The 17,583-nt window shown below is 42.5% G+C and overlaps 1 protein-coding gene across 2 annotated transcripts in view; it reads left to right on the forward strand.

Annotated features, from left to right (window-relative positions):
* Positions 1-16,068: 16,068 nt before the first annotated feature.
* The window catches only part of TUSC3 (tumor suppressor candidate 3), a gene marked incomplete at both ends in the record, with an annotated part of 111,497 nt that continues 109,982 nt past the window's right edge, over positions 16,069-17,583 (forward strand). Inside the window, one exon of one of the 2 annotated variants that reach the window (XM_084266768.1) lies at positions 16,069-16,221. In XM_084266768.1, the coding sequence (XP_084122894.1) occupies positions 16,069-16,221 (153 nt within the window). The remainder of the gene's footprint in view (positions 16,222-17,583) is intronic. The other variant, XM_084266769.1, reaches the window with a different exon arrangement.

Genomic DNA, 17,583 nt, shown 5'->3' on the forward strand with positions numbered 1-17,583 from the left:
TTGACATGCAATTTAGATATTGATTATGAACCCTCTTTGCAAAAGACAGTGCATTTGTCCACTCACAGAATTAACTTTCAATCTTTCAGAAAATATGTCAATGGGATTAAGATAGTTTTGGATGAATCACAACTGAAATGAAATCCTCTTCAATTTTCTAATAATTTGCAAACATTTCCTTTCCAGATATTCTTTTCTAGTACTACCTGTACTAGTATTATGTGATAGTATAAAGTAAGATATCCAGTTAGATTTTTATTTACTAAAAAAGAGGTTGTTGAGGCAGTTGATTTTCTTGTGTTTTATCACCCAAGTACTTGAACCAATTTGTATGTTTGAATACATAAATGACAATCAGAGGCAAAAGAATGGCAACTGAAATTAATGTATAGCCTTTGGTTCAATGCTTTGGATAGTTTTGACTGAATATCGTTGACTAGTTTGGCATGCTCTTACGAGGTGGGAAAGTACTTAACACGATGGGCTTGGTCAGAGCTGATGCCAGTCTCCTGATGTACAAGATGTGTTTACCTCTCAATATAGTTACTCCTGATCTTTTAAATATTCCTGGACTCTTGAATAGCCTTTTGAAAGGGCTTGGCCCTTAGTGGCACTAGATTCTTCTGCTAAAAACATGTTTTGTGCTCTACCAGGTGGGCTATGCATAAGGAGTAAGAGCAATCATGCAGTAGACTACATAATATGTGTGGTGAATACTCATCTACTGGTTATCCTTTTGCTAACGTGATGAAGGATACAAGTGAGTTGCTCTTGTTGATACAGAAGGAGAACTATATTTTACTGCACTGGGCTATTGTCACTCAGATTTTGTCCTCAACACATCAAGACTCAAACTCAATTTATATACTATTGTTTCAGTTTATTATATTACATGAATTGAGTAGGTTGTTTATTCTACTCAAACTTCTGAATGTAGAGTTCAGCACTCAGAGAAGTAAATGCATATTATTAGCATCTACTAATGAAACTAATAATTAACATCTACCCTGAAACACACTAGTGAATACAGGTATCATTTAGCATTGTAGTTCTGATAATATTCATAGGGTTTCGAGGGAAGGTATTTTTTACTTGTGTTTAAGGGCAGAAGGGAGCATTAGAACATCTACTCTGACCTTATGTGTGATATCTGCCATTGAATTTCTGCCAGTTGATGCCAACAGCTTATTTTGGAAGAAGATATTTGGTCTTGTATCAAAATAAACAGTTAGACTCTGTCTCTTTCCCTTAGTTTCAATCAGTGCACAAACATACTTTTTCAAAATGCATGTCCTCTTTCTACCTCGACTATGTCTGGTTTCTAGTTAATATGGTTTATTAAAGGCTTTCTGTGCTGCAATAGAAAGACCTTTGATGCCAGGTATTTGCTCCTCAAGGAAATACTTATGTATTGTGTCAAGTCACCTTTCAATCTTCTTTTTGGCATGCTAAACAGATTAAGATTTTAAGTCTCTTCCTCTAAGGCATTTTCTCAGCACTCAGTGATTTTTGGTTCTTTTCTCTGCCTTCTCCAATTTGTCAAATGTGAACAGCAGTGGAATATGTGGTATTCCAACACTGCAGTGAGCAACATCAACCTGAAAGATTAAGTCTCCATTTCTTTGTTTACAGCCAGGGATCAGATTACACTGAGGTTGCTGTGAATTGGTTATCTCTTGTAAATCCTTCTCAGGATTCCCCTGTCCATGAATAAGGACCACAACTCTTCTTTATGGATGTATAAACCATTATTTTCTTGAATACCTTCAGACTGCTCTGTGTTCCAAGTGATTCAGCAAGACTGTTTTATTATTATCACCAGTCTCCAGGTTTTGTCAGCTTTTTTTTTTCTAGAACATTAATAAAAATGTTTAATAGTAGTTTACAACTGCTCTCTGCAGAGCCCTGCTAGAAGCATCCCCATTTGATGATTTTATATTAGAATCTATTTTGTAGCTGCTCTAGATCTACTTTATTGAAGATACTTAATGTTAATTTGTTAAAAAAGCCCTGTTGCTGTAGGTAAAAAATCTGTCAAAAGACCAAGTTTATTAGATTTACAGTTACCTTTATTCACCAAAACTGTAATCTCATCAAAAGCTGAATATAGTCCATGTGGTTATATTATATCCCAAATAATTCAAAAACCCCAAAGATTTCGATGAGTTTTGAAACAGCTGTCATTGCCACCTGCCTCAATTTCACTAGGACACTTAGGATTTTATGGTTGTCATCCCAATTTTTTAAATGTGGAGCTTTGGGATAAAAATTGCCTATTCTTTGTTTATACTCTCTCAACTACAGTTTCTGAACATAGTAACAACACACAATGCTGCTTTGTTCTTCTTACACTATGCTATGTATTGCAATATTTAACACAAAGAATTTCAACAGAGTCAGAAGAAAATAAAAGGGAAAACCTTACCAAGAAGCCCAATGTGCAAGTATGTGCCTATCACCACATTTTTTAGTCAAGCATCTGTTAAAAACGTAGCTGGCTGTACATCCATATTTTTCATATGTTTAATGTTAAACATTCAAATAAAAATATAGCAGGAGAACACTGGGTTTGCAAATTGAAACAAGCAAATAGAGAAATAACTAACACGCATAACCCCTATGCATACCATTGTCTCCACAAGCCTGCCACACCTGGACTGTGTAGCAAGAAATTGTATATAAAGACTGTAGTAAAGGCATCTTTCACCATAAATATATCATTTTAGTCTAGATGCTCTTCTAATATCATGTAAGGAATAAAGCAGTAAAGCCACACTGAATGATGCAAGGATAAACTAAGAGATGTGTTCATGTGGATAGTAATACGTACATAGCTCAAGCATGCTTCCTTGCCAACATGTTATGTGAATAATCAAGTACCTCATAATACCTCAAAATAAGTGAGGGTGGCACTTCAGGAAAAACTGTGGCACCAATGAACTAAAGTGCCTGCAGTGCTCCATGTACCTGCAAAGGTAAACTCAGGCTGTGCTGCTGCTGAGAAGTATTTGTCCCACATGACGAATAAGCTGGAGGCATTGTTAGTCCCACAGTACTGTAAAAAAGCAAAATCATAATCACTTGGCTAAATAAAGTCTTGTAAAAATCTGTTACTTCTTTTGAAAGTAGTGCTAACATGAAATAGATTGAGATAGTTCTACCAGGAGTCCTCTAACAAGTAAGAGTCGATGAACTGTTAATGGCAGATATCTCAAAGACCTTGATTTGGCAGAAAAAAGCAGTTCTAAATAGCATCTAAGAGTGACTGACATAGTAGGGTGCTGGAGATACAGCAATGGAGATAGTCCTTGCCTGATCTTACCAAGTAGCAGCACCAGGTCACAAGGAACACCACCACCAGAATGCAGACTCCTCTACGCCTTAGATCAAACTGTTAACTACAATTTTGCACACTGGTAATGGACATTGGAGTTAATCTGTGTGTTTTGTAGTTATTGATACTAAAGTTACACTAGGTGGCATAGTATGTCACTCTGGACTTCTAAGTGTCACAGAACGCCAGAATAGCAATTCATCCTCACTGGAAGTTTTCATAACCAACCTCCTTTAAGAAAGGAGTGGGTGAAGTGTCCCCACAGTTGGCTGACCTTACTGGGGAGTGATGGTAGCCATCAGCTGATATACAAGTTATCACAGAAAAAAAAAAAAAGTAACTGGAAAAAATCAAAATAGATGATCATTCTGCTGGAACAAAAATGTCAATTCAAGCACTTGCAGCCACCATATTACTCATTAATAGCAGCCCAACTAAAAGGTCAGAAACACATTTGCAGAGGCTGTAAAAGTTTGCCATTTTCCTGATCCCTTATAATTTCCTAAGCCAGTTTAGTAGACTTTGCTTTCTGAACACAAGTAATGAACACCCAGAGAACAAATCTAGACAATCAGTAGTTGAAAACTAAACAGAAGTGAGAAAAAAATCTCCCACAACCAGAATTTTACAATAACTGTGAGTCTGACCTCAGAGGTCTATGGATTAGGAAATTGTGCTAAATTTGCTGCAAGTAATTTAGCCAGTATAATGCACAGATTACAATCTAAATACATTGTCATTTATGGTTAAAAAACCCCAACATGTAATTGCTCAGCTTTAATAATCTGTAAGAAAGAAAAATTATAGGCATAGTAAAAGTAATTTGTAAGTGTATGTGCATCTGAGATACGGTGACCTTTTTGTATCCAGCATTTTAACATCTAAAAGTGTAGACTTCGTGCAAACACAGGTATTGTCCGAGTTGCTGCTAGGAGGGAAAACTCACATGAATTCTTCTGCTCCTGCTTATAATTTTTTTTTAATGGTCAGAGTTTTTAGTTTAAATTAATTTGAAAGTAAAATAATATTACTCTGTGTAAAGAAAAAAATTGAAGTGTTCAGGTCTGGTAAAGGCTTTAAGGTCAGTGTGGTGGTTTGGCCCTGGCTGGAGGCCAGATGCCCACCAAAGTTGGTCTATCACTCCCCTTTTCAGCTGGACAGGGGAGAAAATATATATTGAGAGGCTTAGGAGTCAAGATAAAGACAGGGAAAGATCATTCCGCAATCAGCGTCATGGGCAAAACAGACTCAACACAGGACAGAAAACTATCTAATTTATTATGCTACACTGCACACACACAGAGTGAAAACAGACTCAGATAATAAGAAATGCACCTCTCCCCACCCCTCCCTTCTTAGCAGACTTCACTTTAGTCATGATTTTGCTCCCTTCTTCCCCTCCATTGTAGCTGTGGGAGGGGCAGGGACTGGGGGAATGGGGTTCTTGGTCAGTTCCTTGCAAGTTGGTTTCCTTCTTGGCTGGGATGGGGCATTCATTCCAAACACCCTTCTCCTGCTGCACCGTAGGGTCCCACCCACGGGACTACTGTTCACTTAAGAGTATGCTTAAGTGAATGCAGGTTAATTATCTAACTTGAGAATTTTATAACCTTGAGAGATTATTTATAACTGAAATATAGCTTTTTGCCAGCTGCTTGGGTTCTGACCATCACTGATTGGCTCAGTCTTGGTCAGCAGCAACTCTGGCCTTGAAGCTCAACTGCTGAATAAAGTGGGTGAGGTTTTGAAATTCATTTAAAGCACCTTGCTTTACTTTGGGTTTGCACCCAGTTTGGATGCAAGGCAGGTTTGGTGTGAAGTGTATGGGCAGGCCTGTGCTTAGAAATGCAGTGCAATATATCCACCGCTTCTACAGTTCAGTAGTTTTACCCTGTATATTTTACTTCATGGTTATTTTTTGTTCTCATCTTCATTTTTATGTTATAGTTTTTGTTCATAATGACAAACTGTTAAGCTCTTCTGAAAGTTAATCCCCTGTTAGCTTTGTAGCTTCTATGCTAATCTCTTGTTAGCTTTGCTGCTTGTATTCCTGGAGCTGATTTGCATTCCCTAATCCAGAGCTGAATCTCTTTGCTCTGAGTACTTAGTTTTGTATTGATATCTATTTTTTAAATAATTAGCAGAAAGATCCTCCTGATAGAGCTTAACACAGACTGAAGATATTTTATATAAAATGATGCTTAAATGGCTTTTAAACCAACTACAATTCTTTTTCTGATTTACCTTTTCATCTGGGAATGGATAAACCATATGTTTATGAATTTTGAAGTTAATGCTCAGCACGATATTTCTCAGAAGCTTGCTTTAATGCTTGTGAAAGGATTGCAGCAAAATTACAGGCCTTCCTCAACCTGATTTTTGCAATTCTAGACATAAAACTGTACAGTAAGTAAGGCTGGACTTGTAGGAATCTTCCTTTCCCTGTGATCCTCTGGAGTCACCGATCTGCTGCCTTCATTGTATTGTGTGTGGCCTTTCATGACCCAGAAAAAGGATTGTCACCACTGCAGGTGTCCACTCAGATTACATGGTTTGCAAACGGACTTGTATAAACAAAAGCAGGTAAACCTTGTGTAGCTAACATAGAAGTGTTATCACATGCCATCTCCTATCCTTCCTTTCCCAATGACTTTGACAATAGGAGCTCTGTTGTACTGAGAACACCACAAGTACTATATTAACCTTAAAAGACAGATAAAATAAATTTTTCCAACGTCTATTTTCTTTCTGAGAATGCTAGCAACATAACACCCAGTCATCATCTACTCCACAACTCAAATGACACGCATTCTTATCACGATACATTTAGCATGGGCCCATGGAACATAAGAATGGCCATACTTGGAGCAGGTAGGCTGGTATCCGACCTTGAACAGTGAGCAGTAATATATATCCAAGGAAAAGGCTAAACATGGGCTACAAATTATATTTCTGATTTCATTGAGATTGCCATATTCTAATTTTAGGTACTATGGTCATTGTCTGCTTCCAGACAAAGCAGCCCAGTCCCTGTACTGAAGTTGTTTCATGTCTTTGATCATTGTGGTTGTCTTTCTGCTAAAACTTTTTAAGCTCCATTCTGTCCTTTTTGGGCACCTCTTCAGTACTGTACTTTCCATTTCTAGTTTAGCACAGACTACAAAATGGTCAGAGAACCAACTTGCTGTAAAGCTGTTGTACCCAATATAACAAATCTCCATTATTCCCGTGTTCTCAGTTGTAATTATATTGGGGATTTACCAATTTTTAACACAGCATTGCTGCTTAGTCACATCTAACTTCTAACAAATGCTATTAAACAGTCATTATTTCCATTTTTAAATTTATGTAATGAATGACTGTCAGCTACATATTATAAAAACATACATTTAAATAAATGCAAAGAAGATAGTACTTTCACTGTCTGCCAAAAAAGGGGCATTTACATTAGTTTGACACATGCGATGCAAATAAATGCCTTAAGGCTAAGTGAACTTCACTTAGTTGTTACTTACATTCAAAGGTATCTTCATGGACAAGTTTAAGTTTGTGTCAGGCAGAAGGCTGTGGCACAGGACACAAGGTTGAACAGGTTGGATTGGTCACCAGGACTGGAAATTACTATAAGCCTTTAAAGTATTTTATATGCAATAGAAATCTTACTGAGTACAGTAACAACCCCAATCATCATTATCGTTGTGAAGATGAACATGAGTGCATGCCCTTGCCCCAGCTCTGGCAGACTGGATGAATTTTCTTGGGAGCTGTGTGGCATCAGAGTCTGCTAACTAGAAATTAAATCAATCACATATGTCCTGTTTTACTCTACTGTATCTGTTCCAAATAATAAATACTACAATAAACTTATTTAGCTTTTACATCAGAGCATTCCAGATAATTCTATGTGATTTCAGGGGGGCCACCAAGTTACAGGAATTTCATTGCCTAGGCAAAGACAGGTCTTAGTGGTGATACTGGTCTATCCTCATGTGCCCAGCACAAGGCCAGATACACCTAATTGTTTCTCAAGGCTCCAGAGGCCAAATGGAAGCTGGTATTACAGAGAACTATTTAGGAACAAGTACCTTTCTAGAGAAACTATTAGCTGAAGTCTCCTTGAACTGCAGCAGAACAGTGAAGTTGGTGGTGAAGTATTTGACAAGCTACTTGAAGAAAATAACAACTTAGGGCATGACCTAACATGAAGTTCATTATGTTCAAGCACTAGATGGACTACTACATTGAAAAGGCAGCCAGCATTCTCCTCGATGCCCATTCTACAAGGAAATTATAACAGAATGGGTAGCATTGACAGATCACTGTGGGTTTTTTCCTTTTTATTATGCTTCATTCTTTTGTTTCTCCCAGGATGCTTCAGTTTTCATGGTTAGTTATCTCATTAATATATATTTTTACGGCTAACCATAATTCCTGAATGTTCATTTTTATCTGTGGTTGCATTTACAGTGGTATGTGCTGACCTCTCAGATGTAAACTAGAAGTTGCAATTAGTTAGGGTAGGGCAGTAACAATGATGGAGGCAGAGGCCATGCCTTATAATACTCCCAAGTTGTGACTCTCCTTAAATTAAATGGTAAGTGGCACTAGCAGAAACATTGCTACTCTCTATGGAACATACAGTTCGAACAAACCTTTCCTCCATCACACTTATCCAGAGGAAAGGAATGCTTCCTTCCACACAACCACAAGAATAACACTCATATAGTCACTTTTGCCCTCACTGTCACAAGTCCTGAATGTGATGTATCAATGTTATATGCTCATGTTATGGGGTTTTATTGGGGTTGCATTTTTAAAAAACTTTCTTGTATTGACTGCAGGGTGGATATACACCCAGCAGTACCCTCCAACATGACAGATGGTTATGAAGGCTCCTCCAGGCCAGCAGTGCACTAAGACCCTATGGAACACATTGCTCAGCAGCTGTAAAGCCAAATTAGCTGGGGTGTCCCTCCTCATACCGCCTGTGTCATTCTGCTTATATGTAAAGCACACAAAAGTACTGTTCAGATGTTAGACACTTGCAGTGTAGGTGTGTTCTTACCATACAATTTTGACATGGCTCTGACAAGTAGTTTTTAAAAAGAAAAATAATGGAAATATCAATAAAAACCCGACTCATTAAACTGGAGCTAATAATAGTAGAGTAACACAAAAAGCAGATTATTGTATTGCACTAATAAATATATTACTGAGGGAGAATATAATTTGTGGTGATTAATTAGACTACTGAGATTAATTTTCAAAAAGGTTCTACACTTTTCATGCTCATAAAACCCTAAATTGTTACTAAGCCATCATACTAATACCAAGCTGAAGAGCACTCACATTTCATATTTTTTAATACGCCCTAATTGGGAGAGATGATTCAATCTAAGATTCCCATTAAAGCACTTAGAAAAGAGTTTAATTTTTTATCATTTGCCATGACAATGGTAACACAAGCATGATGTAAGTTACCTTAAGTTCACTCAAGAAATGAACAGTTAGTTGTTTGTTTAAAAATAAAGCCTAAGTCCTTGCTTATAGAGAAAATCATTGCAAAACTATTCTGCAGTGCTGTATTTTGCCTGATTAACTTGTTTCACAGTGTATGGTGATACCTGCTAACGTAAGATTCATTGTCCAACTTTTAATTTTTTAAAGAATGATGGACAGTAGATTGTGAGAACAGTAATTCTGATTTAACAGCTTCAGTCCACTTCTAAAACTACAGATGTAAAAGCTGATTTGAAACCTATGAACATTTAATGTATAAGGTCTTTGGTCAGTTTTAATCCACACATAGTTTTTCTGCAGTAAGCATTTTCTTTGTATAGCCTGTGTAAAAGTCAATTATCTCTGAAAATCTAATTCTAATTTACATATAGGCAAAAATAAAAAGAAATATTCTGGTACCAGTAATGTGGTCCAAAAATAATTACGTTGTACAAGCCTTGGACATGAGGCGAGTGAATGCAGGCAGCACAATGGCTGCAGAGTGCATTCTTTGGCAAGAAAGCACCCTTGCCCTCGAGAATGCAGGTTGGCTTCAGGAAGCCCTGGCCCAACCTGCAAGATAAAGATGGACCCCATTTGTACCACAGCACAAGGAGCATGGGCCCCAGGGCTGCCTTGATATGCTGGGCATTTCATTGTCTGCAAGCACACAATGACTCTTCCTTCTCACTGTCCTCGATGAGGGGGACAGTCTCCCTTACCAGACCCCTTCCTGCTCCTGCTGTCTGTACGCTACACAAAGGAAAAGGAAAAGGAAAGACCTTGCAAAGGTGGGGAAGATGTCTTGGGCAGCAGAGCAAATCGCCATTGCTCTGCTCTTGCCATCTTCCCTGCAAGAGCAAGGAGTGTGGGAAAGCAGAGGCTGGCTGGGGTGACTGTCTGTCCTGGTTTCAGTCAGGACGGAGTTAACTTTTGTAGCAGCCGTTGGAATGCTGTGTTTGAGAGTTAAAATGGAAACAGTGCTGATAACACCCTGATGTTTTTAGTTTCTGTCAGTCAAGGACTTTCTCAGTTCTTCATATTTCTCTGTTCATGAGAAAGGAGGGGCAAAGCCAGACAGGTGACCCAAACAGGCCAAAGAGAGTATTCCATGCCAGTTACATCCTGCCCAGTATAACGGGGGGTTGATGGGAGGAGGAGCAGGGGTGGCTCTGGGACGCGCGGTTTTGGGGGACGGTCGGGTTCCAGGATGGCTCTGGGTGGCACGGCCTGAGGTGTGGGTTTGGTGAGAAACTGCATTGTGTATCAACAGCTTCATATATTTTTGCTCTGAAGTCCTGTTAGTATTGTTACATTGTATCTTTCTGTTATTTTAGTAAACTATCCTTATCCCAACCCACGGGCACTGGCTTTCCCACAACCAGAGACAGGTACACTGCCCACACACACTGCACTTTGCAGTACCCATGGCTCCAGGCCTGAGCCCTCCCCGCTTTTTGGGTCCTCTTGTACCCACCCTCCCAACCGGGATGATATTTCTTCAGCTCCAGGACACTGGTCAGGAATATAAGTTATGGTCAGATCATGCCCATATTATATCAGAGGCTGTAAGGACATTGTATGTTTGACAGGAATTTGATACGCCAATAATAGAGGTGCAACACTCTTCCTTGGTGCAATCTAAGGCAGAAGGTTGTAAGTAACTGGTGTTACTGCACAAACAGCACTATTAAAAGCTCTCAAGTGAGGACATAACCTTGTCAAAGTCTTTGCATTCAAATTCCACTTGACAGTTTCAGAGAGATGATTTCTGTGGTCTTACCCTTTTTGAATTTATGATTCTTTAGGAAATAAATACCAGCAATATCTCCAATATTAAATACCAAGTAGGAGACACAGCAGTAGTTTGAAGTATTTAATGTATTAGGAGCATTCATAGTTATAATATTTAGAAGTTTGGGAAATTTAGTGTCATTTGCTATCCATGGTACGCTAAGTTGCTTTCTGTGAGGAATAATTATCTATAGGGATGCAAACGAAGTCATTAGGTAAATACAGTATTTTTTCTGAGTGTTATAGGTCATTAAAATGTTTCCATTACCTTATCAGATGTTTAAAATTATCCTCACATGCTTGGTGAATGTAATAATTTACATATTTATGTTGTTGCTTACTTTATTAAGTAAAACATTTAAGATAGTTACTTAGAAAATAATTTTCCTTTTTAAAATGTTGAATACAGAAACTTCAATATGTGCATCTATTCCTTTTTATGTCAGAAACACATACCTTACTGTAAGAATCATTTAATTCTTCTAGATCATAGGGAGAGATTTTGAAAGCTGGAACCTAGTGTTTTAACTAAACTTCCTCTTTTGTTTAAAAAATAAAGACATCTGTGGCGTATTGAAAGTAGCGGACTCCGATTGTGGTGGATCGAAGACAACTTTAATAACACCTGAGCAAACTTCTATATCCTCTCTATGGCAGAACACAGCAGCCTGGAGTCAGGTTTCAGTACTTTTTATTACCATAAGAAGGAACCACAACTAGGAAATACAAAAGGCTGTCCCACCCTGGCGAACTCCCGCTGTGCAGGCGTCTTTCTGTCTGTGGAGGCATCTTTCTGTCTGCACCTTCCTGAACATTACAAAGCACACCATGCCACCTCCCTGCTAAACACCGCACGAATTTACATCTCTACAAGTCCCTCCATGTCGTGCTCCACTGCTTTCTCTCTTGTTTTCACCATCTCCCTCTAACAAGCGTAACTCTGTCTCTCTCCCAGGGCCGCTCTTCATTTTCCACAACACAGAGGAGTTTCTAATGGAGCAGAATCATGCTGCTTCTTTGAAGATATTTTTTGTGCCCTCGAACCTTAAAGCTGTTCATACATTGTTAGTACCAAGTGTTAGCAGACACCAGTGTCCAGTGTAACTTAATACCATCGAATTATAAAGGGTCAGAGCCAATCTACATTTCCAGAGTGACAGGGGGGGATCCCAGTTGACTCTACTAGAAGCTGAAGTGAGTCTAACTGGGAATGACTAGGAAAAGCACCCCACTGTGACTGGCCCAGAGGCTCTGTGCATCCTGAGCATAGATGTCCTCCAGAGAGGGTACTTTAAAGACCCAAGAGTACCAGTGTCGTGGTTTTGCCCCAGCTAAGAGCCGAGCACCACGCAGCCGCTTGTTCTTTTAAAAGGAGCGTGTGTGGGGGGAGTTAAGGGAGGAGGAGAGGGAAGGAGGAGGGAAGAAAACCAACCCAAGGAACCGAAACCTCGCGGGTTGGGATAAGGATAATTTACTGGGATAGCAGAAAGATAGGTATCTAGTAATAATAACAAAACTTTATAGCAAAATAAATGAAATCGGTGGTACACAATGCAGTTTCTCACCAAACCGCACAAACTCAGACCCTACAGTTCAGAGCTGTCCCGAAAAACCTGACCGCCCCCAAAACTGTGTCCTGGAGCTGCCTGCTCCTCCCCCCCTCCTTTTTATGCTGACCATGACATCATGGCATGGAATACCCCCCTTGGCCAGTTCGGGTCACCTGTCCTGGCTGTGTCCCTTCCCTTCTCCTTAGCCGGGAAATACGAACAACTGAAAAGTCCATGATTGCTTGGCAACAACTAGAAATAACCCCCAACTTGCAAACACCGCATTCCATCCGCTACTAGAAAAGAAATTAAGTCTATCCTAGCCGAAATCAGGACAGTGGTCTTTTGGAATAGCTGCCTTAGAGACAAAGGAAATTGAACAACTGTCTCTTCTGCCCAGACCATCAGAAGACCCTTCTGTTGTGGGGCTGCTAAAGGTTGAAGAACAGCAAGTGCCAATTGCTACCATAACGGTGCACAGGCGACAGTACAGCTAAATTGTTGGTATGTAACAAAATTAGTCCATAGCAGATGGTCTGAATATAATAGATAAATTATGTTTTGAACCTCTCAAATACTCTGAAAATTTAAGATCTGGGCATGATGTAGATGGTGTAGAAAAAGGAGTGGATAACGTCCTGGTTCTGGCCAGGCCAAGATTAACCTCCCCAAGCAGCCAGCCCAGGTGAGCTGAGTTAGCCTGGGCTGTTTCCACACCACCTGACATCACTGCCCCATAAAAGGGACTGGTTGGGGAGAGGTGGTCCTTGGGGCCTCTAGGGTAGTCTGAGTGTGGCTGAGGCGTGTGGTTGGGTCTCTTTTTGTGCAGTATGCTGTAATCATTGGGTAAGGTACTCTGTTGTCACTGGGTGTGAGTGTAATTGGCTGTTACTGTTCTGCTTTTGTCAGTGAACTGTCCTTATCCCAACGGACGGGGGCTCTCTTTCTTGTCTGGGAGTGAGCAAGCAGCATGTGGTACATAGCCACTGTTTGAGGCTGAACCACCACAGCTGCAGATCTGTGGTCTTGCAATCTTTCACAAAATGGGTCTAGTACCCTTTACTTTTTCATTCATTGCACAGTCTCTGGAGAAAATTTGAGCTCTTAGATTGACACAAAGCCTGGAACTGATGAGTACTTAAAAGGGGGAATTAAAATGTGTTGTGCTACCAGTGTTCACTTAAGAGTATGCTTAGGTGAATGCATATTATTTTTCTAACTTGAGAACTTTGTAACCTTGAGAGATTATTTATAACTGAAATCACAGAATCATGGGGGTTGGAAGGGACCTCAAGTGATCATTGGGTCCAACCCCCCCTGCCAAAGCACCTCTCCAGCTCATATTGCATGGGTTGGTGTCCAGATGAATCTTGAATATCTCCTTTTGCAGCTAACTCTAATAGTTAATGTAAAGACACTAAACAAATATTTTTAGTTTCATCTGATATGCTTGTCAATTTTACAGATTAACAATTACTTTGACTATCCATGTTAAACTAAACATTAAGTGGTCCTTAAGTTACATTCTCTTGACTAGTCAAACATTAATTTATTCTTCCATGAAAATGACACAATCTAAACTGATGTTTAATGGAAATGTTTAGTACCTTCAGGTAAAATAGCATTTCAGTACTCTATTGTAATTATTACTGGAACAGATTAAACAATTCTGTGCAATAAAAGGATTCCTGATTGTGCAGAAATTATGCACATATGTCTTAGATGTCCTAGAGAAGAAATAACTAAAGTTCTCAGTTGTGTCATTTTGATTTAAATCTTTCCACAGGGAGACATGTAAACGATTATTCTGGAAATAACAGCCTGTGCTGCTTGACTGGATTTTTTTTGTATTCCTCTGTCGTAGTTTTGCGTGGCTGGGTTCTGGTGAAGGGGGGGCTGCAGGGGTGGCTTCTGTAAGAAGCAGCCAGAAGCTGTCTGCAGGCTCCACAGAGTGAACACCAGCCAGCTCAAGGCCGGAGTTGTCATTGACCAAGGCCAACCCCAGCAATGATGGTCATAGCACCTCTGGGAATCACACTTAGGAGAAAAAAAATGCTTATAGTCACTTTTTGCCACCAGAGAAGAGAGTGAGAAGATGTAAGAAACTGTGGACACTAAGGCCAGGTAAGGGGGGGAGGAGGTGCCCCATGTTCCAGAGAGAATGATGCCCCTGCAGCCCATGGAGAAACCCATGGTGGAGTGGGTGTCCCCCTGCAGCCCATGGAGAGGCCCCACATTGGAGCAGGTGGAGACATGCAGAAGATGCTGTGACCCGTATTGGAGCAAGACTCTGCCAGTGCTTGCAGCCTGTGGAGAGTACTAGACACGCAGGTGAGAGATCCATGCTGGAGCAGGTTTGCTGGGGGGTGTGTGAAAGGGAGGCTGGTGACTCCGTGGAGGACCGGGCTGGAGCAGTCTGGGCTTGAGACACATTCTGTGATTTATGACTGCACCCCATAAGTGACCCACGCCAGGGCAGTCGGTGGGGAGCTGAAGCCCTATGGGAAAGGACTCACATAAGAGAACTCTGCAAAGGACTGTCTCCTGTTGGTGGGGCCTCACAGTGCAGCAGGGGAAGGGTGTGAGGAGGAATCATCCCCCCCAACTAAGAAGGAAACCAGCTTCTGAGGAACTGACCAAAACCCCCAATCTCCCAGTTCCTGCCCCTCCTCATGTCACAATGAGGGGGAAGAAGGGAGTGAAATCATGACTGAAGTGAAGTCTAAGAAGGTAAGGGTGGGGGGAGGTACCTAAAGATCTGGTTGCATTTCTCATTATCCAACTCTGGTGTCCCTGGGTGTGCAGTGCAGTGTACTGTAGTAAGTTAGAGGGTTCTCTTTCCTTTATTCTGTGTTGAGTCTGTTTTGCCCACGATTCTAATGCAGAATGAGCTCTCTCCGTCCTTATCTCTGCTCCTAAGACTCAATATTTTCTCCCTTCTCCAGCTGAGAGGGGGAGTGATAGAGCAGCTTTGGTGGGCATCTGGCCTCCAGCCAGAGTCAAACCACCATAACATCTTTGTCTTCATTTGTTAATGAAATAGTGACACCTAAGACGAGTGTAGTGGTCTGTCTTTCTGTAGTAGTTCTGCCTTTTGAGCCTTCAGCACAGATGTGTGTAAGTAAGTAATGCAGCATAAAGTGAGTGCTTGGAATTCTAGGAAAAAAAATAAATTTTGAAAAGGAGAAACAAAGCATACACTCATCAATGGAACATTACCTGGCCTGTGCACTGCCCTGTGCACTTTCATGGAGAAAACTCACAGTGCAATCACTGATTTGAGGACGGTACTGTAAACACAATGCGTCAGTGCAGCGTTAATTCACTGGGAATTAAAATCAAATTGTATTACACAAACGTGACTTTCTGCAACTGCAGCTTTCCCTGTGAACAGTGCAACCGGGCAAGGCTACGTGTGACAACTTACAGCCATGGAAAGAAGCGTCTTTAGTTCTCTCTCAGCTTTGTTCCATGTGCTCTTAATTCACGGTTGCACTTTACGCTTCGGGTGGCTGTGGCGGGGAACTTGGAGCAGCCGGTAAAGCTGCTCGCCCCTGCGCCGGGATGGGCTGAAACACCCACCGCCCCGCCGGCACCCCGCTGCTTCTGTGGCTGCAGCCTTGGCACAACGTCCTGTCAAGTCTCCATCGTGCATCACTGAGCGAGTGAACAGGTGCCCAGCGGCGAGACGAGCCCCAGCGCGGCCGCCGTAACGGCAGCGAGGCGCCTCAGAAGGCAGGCAGCGCCACGAGCGGGGTAAGAACTACATCTCCCAAGAGCCGCCGCGCCCCGGGGCGATGCGATTGGCCAGAACTCGAGCCCAATCAACAGGGAGGAGGTGGGCAGCGGTGCCGCAGGTGCTCGCCGGCGGAGGCCAGCGGCCGGGGGAACATGGCGCTGGGTACCAGGGCATCGCGGCGGCTGCTGCCGCACCTGCCGGCCGGGAGCTGTCTCCTCCTGCTGCTGCTGCTCCTCCTCCTCCTCTGCGGACAGCTCGGGGGAGGACAGAAAAAGAAGGAGGTAGAGATGTTCGCTTCTTTCAGTGTCGCGCCCGGCCGAGGGTCTTGGGGCAGCCCTGCCGCGCTGTCTCCTCCTCATCAGCGCTGGCGGCGCTCCCCCCTCCTCCTAGCGCTCTTCGCCCGGTGTCCCCCTCCGAGGGCCCGGGCCGTCCTCCTGCCGCCCCGCCGGCTCCTCTCCATCCCCGGGTCTGAAGGGGGGAGCCAGTGGGGCGAAGGGCGCCGGCCAGGCGCTCACCCCGCCCCGCGAAAGATGGCCGGCTGCCGGCGGCGGCGTTTCCAGGGGAGCCGGCGCCGCGCATCTCGCGGTGGCAGGTCGCAGCGCCGGGTGCGCCGTTCCCAGCGCGATGTCCCGGCCCAAGGGCTGCCATCTGCTACCGCAGGCCTTTAACTCCGTCGTTTTGAGCAAATAAAACCAAGGGCCGCCGTCCCGTGCTCGGCTGGCCGCCGCGGCGGGCCTCGGAAGCCATCCGGGGGTGAGGAGCGCTGCCCTGGGGCGAGCTGACCGGAGAACGGAGTTAAACCCCTTGCTTGCGGTGCCAACTTAAAAGCAGTGCCCGGAGTTTCTAAGTAGCACCGAAGCGATGGCAGCGGGGCTGTGCGTGTGCTGCTGCAGGTGCTGGTACTTTCTTCGAGATGTCCTCTGGGTAAGAGAGATGTGGAGGGACGAGCATTTCTAATCCGATGTCGCTAGCGGCAGCCTGTCTTAAGCAGCTTTTGTATTGAAATAGGGGAACGTGCAAAACCGGGTCGTGTAACTGTTTGCCTCTTGCGGGTCTCGGTGCTGGTAGAGCTTCCTGTGCTTCAGACTTCGTGGCTTGCCCTGGGTTTCAGGCCAGGTTCTCATACACTCAGTGCTGGGCCAACCAGTAAAGTCTCTTCACAGTTCCTAAACATCATTTAGGAAGTGACGTAACTTTTTACCGAACTGTAGAGTTGTATTTTGGTTGTTTTTGTTATTTTTTTATACATCTCTGTGGTGGTGTTACTGTTGTCAGAAGGCTTGTGCTTTATGGTAGTGGAGGGAAAGGAAAGAAGATTTTGCTAACAAATCTTTTTGAACTATCTACTCAGATATAAAAGGATAGGTGATTTTTTTTCTTTGTTTTAATTTTCTCTAAATAAGCTACTAAGGCTTATAGGCCAAAGAAGTAAAACGAGGGGGAGCAGAGAGGGAGGCACTGATGTGCTCTCTGCCGTGTCCAGTGGCAGGACTCACTTAAAGCTGCCTCAGGGGAAATTTGCGTTGGGTTTGGAAAAAGTTTGTCACTGGGAGGGTGGTCGAGCACTGACACAAGATCCTCAGGAAAGTGGTGGTGTCCCCAAGCCTGTTGGTGTTCAAGAAGAGTTTGATCGATGCTCTTAGTTACATGGTTCAACTTTCAGGTTG

Source organism: Gallinula chloropus, assembly GCF_964237585.1.
Source record: "Gallinula chloropus genome assembly, chromosome: 7".
NCBI lineage: Eukaryota > Metazoa > Chordata > Aves > Gruiformes > Rallidae > Gallinula > Gallinula chloropus.